At 41.8% G+C, this 15139-nt stretch overlaps 1 protein-coding gene across 1 annotated transcript in view; it reads right to left on the bottom strand.

The window, feature by feature from the left end:
* LOC129811727 (alpha-mannosidase 2-like) overlaps nucleotides 1–15139 on the bottom strand; it is a 52292-nt gene that overhangs the window by 25327 nt on the left and 11826 nt on the right. Inside the window, exons 5-9 of the mRNA XM_055863280.1 lie at nucleotides 12859–12986; nucleotides 11750–11923; nucleotides 8920–9106; nucleotides 7878–8055; nucleotides 7296–7495 (exon numbers count right to left, since the gene is read on the bottom strand). Coding sequence (XP_055719255.1) covers nucleotides 7296–7495; nucleotides 7878–8055; nucleotides 8920–9106; nucleotides 11750–11923; nucleotides 12859–12986 — 867 coding nt within the window. The remainder of the gene's footprint in view (nucleotides 1–7295; nucleotides 7496–7877; nucleotides 8056–8919; nucleotides 9107–11749; nucleotides 11924–12858; nucleotides 12987–15139) is intronic.

The raw sequence follows: 15139 nt of genomic DNA on the forward strand, positions 1-15139 counted from the left end.
CCCTATTCACAAGAAGTGTTATTAATTAGTTCAAACTTTAATAAAAAACATAATTCCACTTTGACATCATGGGGTATGTCGAGATCAGTGACAGTCGACATGGCCTGCTGGAGGTCATTTTGCAGGGCTCTGGCAGTGCACCTCCTTGCACAAAGGCGGAGGTAGCGGTCCTGCTGCTGGGTTGTTGCCCTCCTACGGCCTCCTCCACGTCTCCTGATGTACTGGCCTGTCTCCTGGTAGCGCCTCCATGCTCTGGACACTACGCTGATAGACACAGCAAACCTTTTTGCCACAGCTCGCATTGATGTGCCATCCTGGATGAACTGCACTACCTGAGCCACTTGTTTGGGTTGTAGACTCCGTCTCATGCTACCACTAGAGTGAAAGCACTGCCAGCATTCAAACGTGACCAAAACATCAGCCAGGAAGCATAGGAACTGAGAAGTGGTCTGTGGTCACCACCTGCAGAACCACTCCTTTATTGGGGGTGTCTTGCTAATTGCCTATAATTTCCACCTTTTGTCTATTCCATTTGCACAACAGCATGTGAAATTTGTTGTCAATCAGTGTTGCTTCCTAAGTGGACAGTTTGATTTCACAGAAGTGTGATTGACTTGGAGTTACATTGTGTTGTTTAAGTGTTCCCTTTATTTTTTTGAGCAGTGTATATATATATATATATATATATATATATCAGTGGAGGCTCCTCAAAGAAGGAAAGGGAGGACCATCCTCAGTGAACTTCATAAAAATAAAAATAGTGAAACATTAAAAAAGTTATCCTTCTTAGATAATACCATATTAAATATATTCACGTCACCAAATAATTGATTAAAACACACTGTTTTGCAGCAAAGAAGGTCTACAGTAGACTCAACAGTAGACCTTCTACCATGGGTAGCACCATGGTGTAGGCGGAGGACAGCTAGATTCCGTCTTCCTCTGGGTACATTGACTTCAACACAAAACCTTGGAGGCTCGTGGATCTCACCCCGTTCAATAGACTTAAACAGTAATTATGACAACTTCCGGAGGACGTCCTCCAGCCTATCAGAGCTCTTGCAGCATGAACTGACATGTTGTCCACCCAATCAAAGGATCAGAGAATGAATCTAGTACTGAAAGCATAAGCTACAGCTAGCTATCACTGCAGTGCATAACATGTGGTGAGTAGTTGACTCAAAGAAAAAGACAATAGTCGAACAGTTTTGAACTAATTATTTTATTCAAAAATTAAGGAGAAGCGAGAGAGAGAGAGCTAGCTATATTTCGCATTTCTTTCACTTTCACTTATTTAGCTAGCAAATGCAGCTAGAGTTTAGCCTACTCCAACAGAGTAAGATTTAATGTTACCTTGCTGGCTATGGCTATCCAACACTGGAACTATTCTAAATCAATGTAAGCTCTTGGTTTGATTAATTTATTGCCACCGGGGTCCGCCGGTGAAACTGCTAAACTGCTTGCTAACAGTACACTGTACTGCATGATTGTAGCGGGTTTACAAACACTTTAGTTCGGGTAGCTATGTTGACTTGACGTTAGCTAATATGGTTACAACGATGTAGGCTGTGTGTAGCGGTTATGATATGAAGATTTGGCTTGGAAAGGTATTTTCGCCTGGTTACAGACAGCTGATGTGTTGTGCACTGAAGTCCACAAGCGAAAGGAAAAGGTGAGAGGAGGAGAACGAGTAGATGCGAGAAGGAATTATCCAACGATCAAAAGGATCATGCTGTTTGAATGTGGCTGCTATGAACTGTGTTTGCGTATGATCAGGGGTGTCGTCATTCCGCTGATTCTGTTTAAAAAAAAAAATCTTAAATGGAAGCAAATGGAACAAAACGGGGATAAAAATACCTGAATTTGTCCAATAGAAACTCTCGTTTGCAACTGTTGGACTAATGATTACACCCTAGATCAGCTAGATGCAGGTAAGATTGTGCAAGGCAGTATTGATTGTGTCAATGTCTGTCACATTTCTCTCGACCTGTGCACCTACACTACATGGCCAAAAGTATGTGGACCCCCGCTCAAATTAGTGAATTCGGCTATTTCAGTCACATCCATTGCTGACAGGTGTATGAAATCGAGCACACAGCTATGTAATCTTCATTGACAAACATTGGCATTAGAATGGCCCGTACTGGAGAGCTCAGTGACTTTCAACGTGGCACCGTCATAGGATGTTATTGTGTTATTGCTGTTATTGTAAAGTGGAAATGTCTAGGAGCAACAACGGCTCAGCCGTGAAGTGGTAGGCCACACAAGCTCACAGAATGGGACCGGCAAGTGCTGAAGCTACCTGCCCAAATGCATAGTGCCAACTGTAAAGTTTGGTGGCGAACGAAAAATGGTCTGGGGCTGTTTTTCATGGTTCGGGATAGGCACCTTAGTTCAAGTGAAGGGAAATCTTAACGCTACAGCATACAATGATATTCTAGACAATTCTGTGCTTTCAACTTTGTGGCAACAGTTTGGGGAAGGCTCTTCCCTGTTTCAGCATAGCAATGCCCCCTGCACAAAGCGAGGTCAATACAGAAAAGGTTTGTCAAGATCGGTATGGAAGAACTTGACTGGCCTGCACAGAGCCCTGACCTCAACCCCATCGAACACCATTGGGATGAGTTTGAACGCCAACTGCGAGCCAGGCCTAATCAGCTAACATCAGTGCCCAACCTCACTAATGCTCTAGCGTAGTGGTTCCCAAACTTGTTATAGTCCCGTACCCCTTCAAACATTTAACCTCCAGCTGCAAACCCCTCTAGCACCAGGGTCAGCGTACTCTCAAATGTTGTTTTTTGCCATCATTGTAAGCCTGCCACACACACACTATACGATACATTTATTAAACATAAGAATGAGTGTGAATTTTTGTCACAACCCAGCTCGTGGGAAGTGACAAAGAGCTCTTATAGGACAGGGCACAAATAATAATATAATAATTATCAATCCTTTTGCTCTTTATTCAGCCTTCTGAATCTTACATATAAAACTTTTAAAATGGTGAATAACTCACCACAGGTTAATGAGAAGGGTGAGCTTGAAAGGATGCACATAACTCTACAATGTTGGGTTGTATTGGAGAGAGTCTCAGTCTTAAATCATTTTCCACACACGGTCTGTATTTAGTTTTCATGCTAGTGAGGGCCGAGAATCCACTCTCACAATAGGTACGTGGTTGCAAAGGGCATCCGTGTCTTAACAGCGTGATTTGCCAAGGCAGGATACTCTGACCGCAGCCCAATCCAGAAATCTGGCAGTGGCTTCTGATTAAATTCAATTTTCACAGAACCGCTTGTTGCAATTTCGATGAGGCTCTCTTGTTCAGATATTGGTAAGTGGACTGGAGGCAGGGCATGAAAGGGATAACGAATCCAGTTGTTTGTGTCATCCGTTTCGGGAAAGTACCTGCGTAATTGCGCACCCAACTCACTCAAGTGCTTCGCTATATCACATTTGACATTGTCCGTAAGCTTGAGTTCATTTAAACAGTAAAAATCATACAAAGATGGAAAGACCTGTGTGTTGTCCTTGTTAATGAAGACAGAGAAGAGCTCCAACCTCTAAATCATAGCCTCAATTTTGTCCCGCACATTGAATATAGTTGCGGAGAGTCCCTGTAATCCTAGATTCAGATCATTCAGGCGAGAAAAAACATCACCCAGATAGGCCAGTTGTGTGAGAAACTCATCATCATGCAAGCGGTCAAACAAGTGAACATTATGGTCAGTAAAGAAAACTTTAAGCTTGTCTCTCAATTCAAAAGAAAGTGTCAATACTTTGGCCCTTGAAAACCAGCGCACTTCTGTATGTTGTAAAAACGTTACATGGTCGCTGCCCATATCATTGCATAGGGCATAAAATACATGAGAGTTCAGGGGCCTTGCTTTAACAAAGTTAACCATTTTCACTGTAGTGTCCAAAACGTCTTTCAAACTGACAGGCATTTCCTTGGCAGCAAGAGCGTCTCGTTGGATGCTGCAGTGTACTCAAGTGGCGTCGGGAGCAACTGCTTGCACGCGCGTTACCACTCCACTATGTCGCCCTGTCATGGATTTTGCACCATCAGTACAGTTACCAACACATCTTGACCACCAAAGTCCATTTGATGTCACAAAGCTGTCCAGTACTTTAAAAATATCCTCTCCTGTTGTCCTGGTTTCCATTGGTTTGCAGAAGAGGAGGTCTTCCTTAATTAACCCATAAACATAACAGACATATACCAGGAGCTGTGCCAGGCCCAACACGTCTGTTGACTCATCCAGCTGTAACGCATAGAATTCACTGGCTTGTATACAAAACAGTAATTGTTTCAAAACATCTCTTGGCACTGACACGTCATGAAACAATGTCTTTTTAATAATTTTTTTTACCCCATTTTCATGGTATCCAATTGATAGTTACAGTCGTGTCTCATCGCTGCAACTCCCATACGGACTCAGGAGAGGCGAAGGTCGAGAGCCGTGTGTCCTCTGCAAAACAACCTAACCAAGCCACACAATGCCCACTTAACCCAGAAGCCAGCCGCACCAATGTGTCAGAGGAAACACTGTACACCTGGCAACCATGTCAGCGTGCACTGCGCCCGGCCCGCCACAGAAGTTGCTAGTGTGCGATGGGACAAGGACATCCCTGCTGGCCAAACCCTCCCCTAACCTAGACGACGCTGGGCCAATTATGCACCGCCCCATGGGTCTCCCGGTCGCAGTCGGCTGCGACAGAGCCTGGACACGAACCTAGAATCTCTAGTGGCACAGCTAGCACTGCGATGCAGTGCCTTAGACGACTGTGCCACTCGGGAGGCTGAAACAGTGTTGTTTGATGAAGGTATTGTCTGTATCTTTTTTGGGGCATTTTCTCGCAGCATTGTCCCAGCCATATCCACGACAGCAGGAAGAATTAAGTCCTCCACAATAGTATGGGGCTTGCCTGTCCTAGCCACTTGGTAACACATCACGTAAGACACTTCTAGTCCCTTCTTATTAATGGTATCTGTTGCTTTAATACATGTCTTACTACTCAAAAGTCATCTTAATTCTCGCTCAAAAAACTCCTGTGGCTTATTTTTCAAATTGGCATGTTTTGTTTCTAAATGTCTGCCCAAGAGTGAAGGTTTCATTGAGTTGTGCTTTTGCACATATAACACACTGTGGCCGAGGAAAAGCACTATTACCAATATAAGTGAACTACAAATCAATGTAGTTCTCATCTTATTTGCGCCTCTTCGATGGTCCAACGTCCCTGTCTGTTGTTCAGTGCATTCCCGGGTAAGGGGGTAGTAGCTCTTCGGCTGCATCAGATTCACAACTGTCACTGTCTATGTTAGCTGGGCTAAAGACAAATGTAGAATTACTGATGCTAGCATGGGATGTGCTCGTGGAAGCAGAACAACTTGTGTCGTTGACAGGTGCAGGTGTCATACTGCTGGTAGTAGCAGTACTATGGACGCAGGTTGGACACGTGGCTTACTTTTTTAAACCATTTAGAAATTAATTTTAGAGCAAGCGGAATGAACAGCAGCTACGTTTGGCTACATATGGACCGTTAGTCGAATTCCCACGAGGGAGTAAGCGTTAACATGATTGGATGTTAATTATTTGACTAGGCTACCTGTATTTGATATTGTGTTGTTATTTCGCTGAACACTAGATGGTTCAATTATATTTTTGGCAGTGAAACGAGGCTACTCAGGCGAGAAAAAAAACTCACCCAAATGTATAGCCCCGTTGGAAAATATCAATGGACTGTTTGAAAATGTGAAGATTAAAAATAAAAAATAAAAATAAAAATGTGAAACACATTTTTATTTGTCGTACCCCCGACGACATTGTGCGTACCCCCAGTTTGGGAATACCTGCTCTAGTGGAAAGCCTTCCCAGAAGAATGGAGGTTGTTATAGCACCAAAGGAGGGACCAACTCCGTATTAATTCCCATGACTTTCTAATTAGATGTTCGACAAGCTGGTGTCCACATACTTTTGTAGTGTATGTTGTAAACTGTCATTCGTAGGCTAGGTTGTAGCAACCTCATGAGTATCATGAGGTACCCTAAACATATCAACGTTACATTGAGCTTGGTGAATGGAATATGAATGACAGTCATTATAATTTTTTCAAATGTTTTTTTTATTTAACCTTTATTTAACTAGGCAAGTCAGTTAAGAACAAATTCTTATTTACAATGATGTCACGTTCCTGACCGGTTTTCTGTTATTTTGTATGTGTTTGACGGTCAGGGCGTGAGTTTGGGTGGGTAGTCTATGTTATGTGTTTCTATGTTGGTTAAAGGGTGACCTGATATGGCTCTCAATTAGAGGCAGGTGGTTTTCATTTCCTCTGATTGAGAGCCATATTAAGGTAGGTGTTTTCACATTGATTGTTGTGGGTGGTTGTCTCCTGTGTCAGTGTCTGTGTATGTTACGCCACACAGGACTGTTTCGGTTTTGTTTGTTTGTTCGTTTTATGTAGTCATTTTTCCTGTTCGTGCGTTCTTCGTGTTTCATGTAAGTTCGTCGTCCAGGTCTGTCTACGTCGTTTATTGTTTTGTAATTATTCAAGTGTTCGTCGTGTTTTCTGTTTTGTTTATTAAATATCATGTCTTATCACAACGCTGCGTCTTGGTTCAATCCATGCTCCTCCTCTTCAGATGAAGAGGAAGAGGAAAGCCGTTACAAATGACGTCCTACCCCGGCCAAACTAGAGTTGCTGCTGGGAAACAGCCAAAGCACAAGGCTTGGTCTATCTAGAACTAAAGTATGCTAATATATATGTTTAAATGCCATATATACAGTTGAAAACAGAAGTTTACATACACCTTAGCCAAAGACAGTAAAAAGTCCCTGTCTTAGGTCAGTTAGGATCACCACTTTATTTCTAGAATGTGAAATATCAGAATAATAGTAGAGAGAATGATTTATTTCAGCTTTTATTTCTTTCATCACATGGGTCTTTGGCTAAGGTGTATGTAAACTTCCGACTTCAACTGTATATATGGTTTGGCTGTTTCCCAGCAACAACTCTAGACTAGATAAATAAATAATCTATGTTGCTTGGTCTATTGTTTGGCCAATTGACAGCTAAATTGGAATTCCCTCGTGTACACGGCAACCTTAACCAGACATGCAATCCGCTGCTTAAGGTGATTCACTTTCTATGTTGAAAATGTACTCCTTGTAACAAAAGAAATTTCATCTGTGTTGGATGATTACTGAAATGTAACAATTAGTTGCAAATTTGAAAATGAGAAATAAAGAAGGACAAATAAGTTGCAGAAAATGAACTGCAAGTGCTTCTACCTGAGGTGTGACTCCAGCACACGGTCCAGGCGTTTGTAGAAGGGTCGGGAGGTGAAGTAGCCACTCCAGTAGTGGTCATCTCGGTCTGCGTAGGTAAAGAAGTCGCCGCTGACCACCGGTAAAGAGGCACTAGCATGACTGGGGTCTATGGCCGATTTACGAAGAGCATTGAAGTAATCCGTGATGGTGCCGAACTGAGCCTAGAACAGAATACGTCAGTTGGAATATAAAGCAGATTTATGATAGAGAACCTGAGAGACAAACTGAAAATAGATCTATCAATGCTGCAGGGTGGTTTACTTTTCTGCTTTATTGAGAGCAGTGTAACATTGCAATAGCTGGACACACACAAAAAAATCAAGAAGGGCAGGAATTAGGGAGCCAACGAAACACACCATTACACTATCGGGCATCAGTCATTCCAATTATGCGCTGCATCAAAACCTTACACCCCACCATCTTCCAACAATGCAAACCCAATAAACCTGAATTTAAGATGGCATCCAGAAAAGGAAATGGCTAAACAAAACTCTACTCCTGCATATTCACACAACATTCTAGCACCCAGGTCACAAGTCAGACCTTGACGTGTAGTTCTGGATGAGAGTTCATGTAGTCAAAGAGCTTCTGGTAGTTCTGGAACTGCTGGTCCCACTCCAAGGCCTCTGCATAGCGGAAGTCGTCCCCTAGGGGGACCATCACCACCTTGGTTCGGAACAGCTTGGACTTCTTCCTGTACTGGTCCAGCAGCATCTGAACCCTTGGGATTATGGGAAAAATAGTTGACTACTACAACTGAGTCACAATTTTTCATGACATATTAAGCTGTAATTGTCAACAAAAATGCATATGTGTGTGTGTGTGTGTGTGTCTGTGTGTCTGTGTGTGTGTGTGTGTGTGTGTGTGTGTGTGTGTGTGTGTGTGTGTGTGTGTGTGTGTGTGTGTGTGTGTGTGTGTGTATGTGTGTGTGTGGAGAGGGGTTGCTTGTGTATTTCCATATATTACTTTTGAGACTTTTAATGCCTCCCAATTCTCTAGTTTAACCCTTGTCCATCTGCCGCTATCTGTTAGGGCCATGTTGTGCAATCAGACACCAAGGGAACACTGGGTGCAAACAAGTTCCTCTTGGATTTGCTACTGAATCAGAAAGTCCACTTATCATCAGAGCCTTCTGTTAGAAAAACAGACGCCATCTGAAATTCCTATTGCCACAACAGATTATCCTACAGTGTCGTCAATGTCTTATCTTGTTCACACAACGTGTTTGATCCTTGTCTATAACACCATCACACTGAGGACACCATAACACCATCAACATGGAGACACCATAACACCATCAACATGGAGAGAATGTGGACTGTCTGTCTACCACATAAACCAGTGTTTGTAAAATGATTCTGTACCAGGGAGAGGCAAGCCTTTTTTTATTTTTTTAACTGTGAGCCTCAAGCCAAAGGCAATTTCCTGCCTCAAGTAAATCCAATGGGACAATAAAGTATTTGCCATTTGAATTTTGTATTTCACAGCCTAGTCCAGTGGTTATTGAGATACATAATAATAATAATTATTATAATAATAATAATACAGTATATCATTCTCATTCCATTTTTATGTAATTGGTCACCTCTGTTGTACGTTCCCATCCGTGATTGGCTGAGGGGGGACCCTCCAGGGACAGCTGACCCGCCCACCAGGAAGTCTTTTGAAGTCAAACTGGCAGCAGATCTTGGGGTCGGGACCACACGTGTGGGGAACATCATAACTGTAGAAGGGCATCATGTGGCATAGAATGTCCGTGCTGGAGGCTGGGTCTGCACACAGATAGAACATGAAATACAACATTCTGATATTGCTTCATTTCTTTCTTTTTCTTTTTTGGATGTCTGTATTGTTTTGTATTGTTTGGTATTACTGCACTGTTGGAGCTAGAAACATAAGCATTTTGCTGCACCTGCATTAGAAATATGTGTATGCGACAAATGCAATTTGATTTGATTTGAAATAGAATAAAATAGAATATTAAAGTAGAACATAAAATAGATGTATTTTTTCTTACGGGTACTTCATGTGTGGTACTTGCATTTGACAGTACAAAGACAACATTTCAGAACATGGACTGTAAACATATAGCTAGCATGTAATTACATTTCTATCTCAAAGAGACTGGCCATGGAATGCATGCGCTATTCAAAAGTACTGCTATTCAAAAGTACTAACATTTATCCCTTGTTAGAATTAAAACTCATGCCTGGTCGATGAAAATGATATTAAATAACTTTGGTGGATATAATCTGATCTGTCATTGAACCGATGATTAAATCCTATTTGTCCAGCAGTGGAAGGGGCCCACTTCCTGTCATCTCCCACATGGCACATTTCTAGCCATGCTCTCTATTATTCCACAGGATGTCTGTCTCTCAAAACAAGAGCACAGAGAGGCGTTTCCAACCACTACATCAATGTGAGTTTTCCATGACTTGAATTTGACCCCTGCATTTTATATTGAATAAAGGGAGTCAGGGTTGGGGTCAATTCCATTTAAATTCTAGTCAATTCAGAAAGTAAACCAAATTCCAATTCCAAGTGTTCCTCATATAAAAGTTTTGGAAGAGAATTAGAATTGGAATCGTTGTACTTCCTGAATTGACTGGAATTGAAATGGAATTGAACCCACCCTGAAGGGAATATAGAGGGTGAGGAGCATACAGATGACAGTGTTCAAAAAGCTTCTATAATATGCCGTATTTTAGTGCTATTTGACCAGTATAGTGAGTACGTTAGGTAAAACAACATTCTCAGACTGTTATTCAACTATTCATTCAACTTAAATTTCATTAAAGTCTTCCAACTTAAAACCCACAAGACTTTTACTCATGTAGATAATATATTTCAAAACATTGTCCAGGGTCTAAGCTATATAATTAGGGTGTGTATCCCCTTTGGCCATACTGGGAGAACTGCACCACATTGACAAACAAACAGTACTAGTTTTTCATCAAGAAGTACTCAACTCATGTCTATAACACTGAGAATAACATAAAACCATACGAACAGAACACCACCTGATCTGATCTTTCATCATTGTCTGCTATTAAATAATCATAACAGTATTGGATCATTTTCATGACGTAAATAACAACTTGAACAGACAGGCGCTCTCTTTGGCATTGCAGACGATTTAGACGTCTGTCTACCTAGTGAAAAGCATGAATGAGTACTACATCATTTGGCTTAGAGGTTTGAGTAATCACCCGTTTAGATGCATCATAGCTGCATGGAACCACTAACGAACTAATGCCTGTTCTGTTACCAACTGCTCCCTGTCACTCACACACACACACACACACACACACACACACACACACACACACACACACACACACACACACACACACACACACACACACACACACACACACACACACACACACACACACACACACACACACACACACACACACACACACACACACACACACAGCAGATGGTTCATGGCCATTGTGAATCAGACCTTTGACCTCCAAACTCTCCATCCCTCTAGTCATGAGGCTGTGGTCTACATTCTTCAAATGCAAATAGAAAGGAATCCAACCCTATTTGAACCCAGGTCTGTTCATTGCATGAAGTAGCAGCCAGACATGTTTAAGCCATGCAGGCCTCAGTCCATACAAAGAGAATCCCTTCTACCACAGATGCTATAAGATGAGACCAAAGAGAAAGGAGCATGCCTTCATATGACACTTCATATGGCACTTAGAGCGTTGGGCTAGTAACCAAAAGGTCGCTAGTTCGAATCCTCGAGCTGACAAGGTGAAATATCTGTTAGCATGCCCTTGTGCAAGGCACTTAACCCTAATTGCTCCAGGGTCACCGTTAATAATGGCTAAACCTGGCCGTGACCCCACTCTCTGAGCATGTCTCAGGGGGAACTGGGATATGCAAAAAAGATCAAATACACACTTGTACATGTGTTAAATAGGACTAATAAAAGCACCCACATAATTATCTATGGACATGAGAAATCCCCCTGCTGATGGTCTGAGCGGCTCAATACTGTAGGCAGCAGATGCTGCTGTCGCTTATCCGAGTGCTGTTAGTTACACAAGCTGACTGCCCAGAGTTCAACACACGGCATCAAACCATCCACAGCATCTGTCACACTAAATATGTACAGGAATTAGAAGGATTTGTTTTCTACTGACTACATGAGTATGTACTCGTCACTCTGAGGTCATGTTCTTTTGTTTCTGTCCATAGACTTGCAGTAGAACTAGGACTTTGTAAATGCTAAATGCTTAATTGAATGGCTAAGATAGTACCTGAACCACTGAGCAGTGTTTCCCCTACAATTGTATAAGTGGGGCAGGACCCCTTACCTTCTAGCTAGGTGAAACACTGACTCTGGAAGAGCACCCTGGGAGAGCCACAGGGCTACATTTAGTCGGGTTACTTGCCCCAGTTCTGTCTCCAAAAGAACTCCAGTGTCTTCTGACTGGCAAAGTGTTTCTTGACGGAGTAGTGCACTCTCTGGATGAGCATGTTGGCCAGGCCAGCCTGTTTCAACAGGTACGCCTGGGTAGGGGAGTGGCCAAACGGATCCACAGCCCAGCCCGTCTGGGGTTTCACTCCTAACAGGGGAGAATAGAGGGAAAATTCAGGTTCATGAAGAGGAGGTTGGCAACAGTCCTCCTTTTTTGAGGAAAAATTATAAACAATAAAAAACTATGAAACATTCCATAAAAATCATTGAAATAAACATATGTTACACAGGTCAAACATTAGCATAATTAAAAGGTTGTCTGAACTCTGAATCAACACATTTGCATCAGTCATCCTCCCTAACTTTTTAAGTCACCAGCTGCCACTGGGTTCATCTGTTCATACCTTGTCATGCTACCCTGTTGTGCTGCTGCTCCAGTTTCAACTGTTCTGCCTGCGGCTATGGAACCCTGACCTGTTCACTGGACGTGCTACCTTGCCCGGACCTACTGTTCACGACACTCTCTCTCTCTCCCTCTCTCGCTCTCTCTCTCGATCGCATCTGCTGTCTCAACCTCTGAATGCTCGGCTATGAAAAGCCAACTGTCATTTACTCCTGAGGTGCTAACCTGTTGCACAATCTACAACTACTGTGATTATTATTTGACCCTGCTGGTCATCTATGAATGTTTGAACATCTTGAAGAATGATTAATGGCCATGTACTCTTATAGTCTCCATCCAGCACAGCCAGAAGAGTTCTGGCCACCCTTCAGAGCCTGGTTCCTTTCTAGGTTTCTTCCTAGGTTCCTGCCTTTCTAAGGAGTTTTTCTGCATTGCTTGCTGTTTGGGGTTTTAGGCTGGGTTTCTGTATAAGCACTTGGTGACATTGGCTGATGTAAAAAAGGGCATTATAAATACATTTCATTTGATATATAAATTGATAGATAAAATCTCTGATGGTTAAAGTGTGCAAATCATTTTGTTTGAATCATGCAAAATAACCAATATGTTGTGCTTGCCAACAAATGTCCTTTTTATGATCTCTTTCCAGATAACTAACTCCTGATATTTTATGCACTCACCCACATTTCTCTCCAACCATTGGTGTCCCTCCAATAGCTGGTCAATTAATGCAAAGTAATGCGAATTGGCTTCATCAGGCATCACCCAGCCTCCCGTTGTGATCTCCAACTGGCCATGCTCAAACAGACTAAACAACATAGAGGAAAATGATCATTCAGGCTCTAAGACAATCAGCTCAGTCAATTACCATTTCATAGCTCAAAGCCAAAAACACAAAGTGTGTTTGTAAATCCTAAAGGTGGAATAGATCTTAGGGTGTGTTTGTAAATCCTAAAGGAGTAATAGATCTTAGGGTGTGTTTGTAAATCCTAAAGGTGGAATAGATCTTAGGGTGTGTTTGTAAATTCTAAAGGTGGAATAGATCTTAGGGTGTGTTTGTAAATCCTAAAGGTGGAATAGATCTTAGGGTGTGTTTGTAAATCCTAAAGGTGGAATAGATCTTAGGGTGTGTTTGTAAATCCTAAACGAGTAATAGATCTTAGGGTGTGTTTGTAAATTCTAAAGGTGGAATTGATCTTAGGGTGTGTTTGTAAATCCTAAAGGAGTAATAGATCTTAGGGTGTGTTTGTAAATTCTAAAGGTGGAATAGATCTTAGGGTGTGTTTGTAAATCCTAAAGGAGTAATAGATCTTAGGGTGTGTTTGTAAATCCTAAAGGTGGAATAGATCTTAGGGTGTGTTTGTAAATTCTAAAGGTGGAATAGATCTTAGGGTGTGTTTGTAAATCCTAAAGGAGTAATAGATCTTAGGGTGTGTTGTAAATCCTAAAGGTGGAATAGATCTTAGGATGTGTTTGTAAATCCTAAAGGAGTAATAGATCTTAGGGTGTGTTTGTAAATCCTAAAGGAGTAATAGAGCTTAGGGTGTGTTTGTAAATCCTAAAGGAGTAATAGATCTTAGGGTGTGTTTGTAAATCCTAAAGGTGGAATAGATCTTAGGGTGTGTTTGTAAATCCTAAAGGAGTAATAGATCTTAGGGTGTGTTTGTAAATCCTAAAGGAGTAATAGATCTTAGGGTGTGTTTGTAAATCCTAAAGGGGTAATAGATCTTAGGGTGTGTTTGTAAATCCTAAAGGAGTAATAAATCTTAGGGTGTGTTTGTAAATCCTAAAGGAGTAATAGATCTTAGGGTGTGTTTGTAAATCCTAAAGGAATAATAGATCTTAGGGTGTGTTTGTAAATCCTAGAAGGAGTAATAGATCTTAGGGTGTGTTTGTAAATCCTAAAGGTGGAATAGATCTTAGGGTGTGTTTGTAAATCCTAAAGGTGTAATAGATCTTAGGGTGTGTTTGTAAATCCTAAAGGTGTAATAGATCTTAGGGTGTGTTTGTAAATCCTAAAGGTGTAATAGATCTTAGGGTGTTTGTAAATTCACTATGGAGTGCCAGAGTGCGTTCTGGGCGTTCATAAATTCAGAGCGTTGTCACTATAGCATAGAGGCCTGATTGGTGGAGTGCTACAGAGACGGTTGTCCTTCTGGAAGGTTCTCTAATCTACACAGAGGAACTGTCCGTTTGTAAATCTCGGAGCGTTCAGAGCACACACTGGACACTCTGGCTGAGGAGTAGGGTTGATTTGAGCGTTGTGACCTCACAACGTGAGTCAGGCACCCAAGTTAACTGACTAAAGTTGGCTAGCTTGCTAGCTACTTCCAAACACAAATGAGAGAACACCTCACTATGACCATTTTACTCTCCCTAGTTTTCATGTTATCTAGAGCGTTGGTGACTGTAACTGTGGGGTTGGCAACAATTTAATTATGTTTTTTTTGCAGATGTTTACTGACACCGGTCATATTCAGAAGGGGGTTTCGCGTTTGTAAATTCATCAGTTATTCTGTGCTCTGGCCCACTCAGACGAGAGTGCTCTGAAATTGGTGTAGATGGCCAGAGTGAATTTACGAACGCACCCTTAGTGGTACGAGACATCACCTCATGTGTGGCTGAGAAAAAAAATCAGGGCCCTACTTATTGCGACAACAAGAACCATCTTCTCCTCTGTAGCTGTTGAATTGTCTTACTCCTAAGTCCTAAGAGTAAAATCAACCACCTAAGGAGTTACTCCCATCTCTCTGTAGGACAGGAAACCTTGCTATGATTGCGATTCAGCATCTTTTATCTGTTCGCCGAGCATATTTCAATTGCAAACTTCCCTAATGTGTCCCTGGCGAGCCCCTTAAATAAGAGCATGGATAAGCAAAACAAAGGACAACGACTCAGCAATTTTCATAATAACAAGTTGAAATTGCTCTTTATTTTCTCTCCACGGAAATGTGATATTTC

Source organism: Salvelinus fontinalis, chromosome 2, assembly GCF_029448725.1.
Source record: "Salvelinus fontinalis isolate EN_2023a chromosome 2, ASM2944872v1, whole genome shotgun sequence".
In the NCBI taxonomy this organism is placed as follows: domain Eukaryota; kingdom Metazoa; phylum Chordata; class Actinopteri; order Salmoniformes; family Salmonidae; genus Salvelinus; species Salvelinus fontinalis.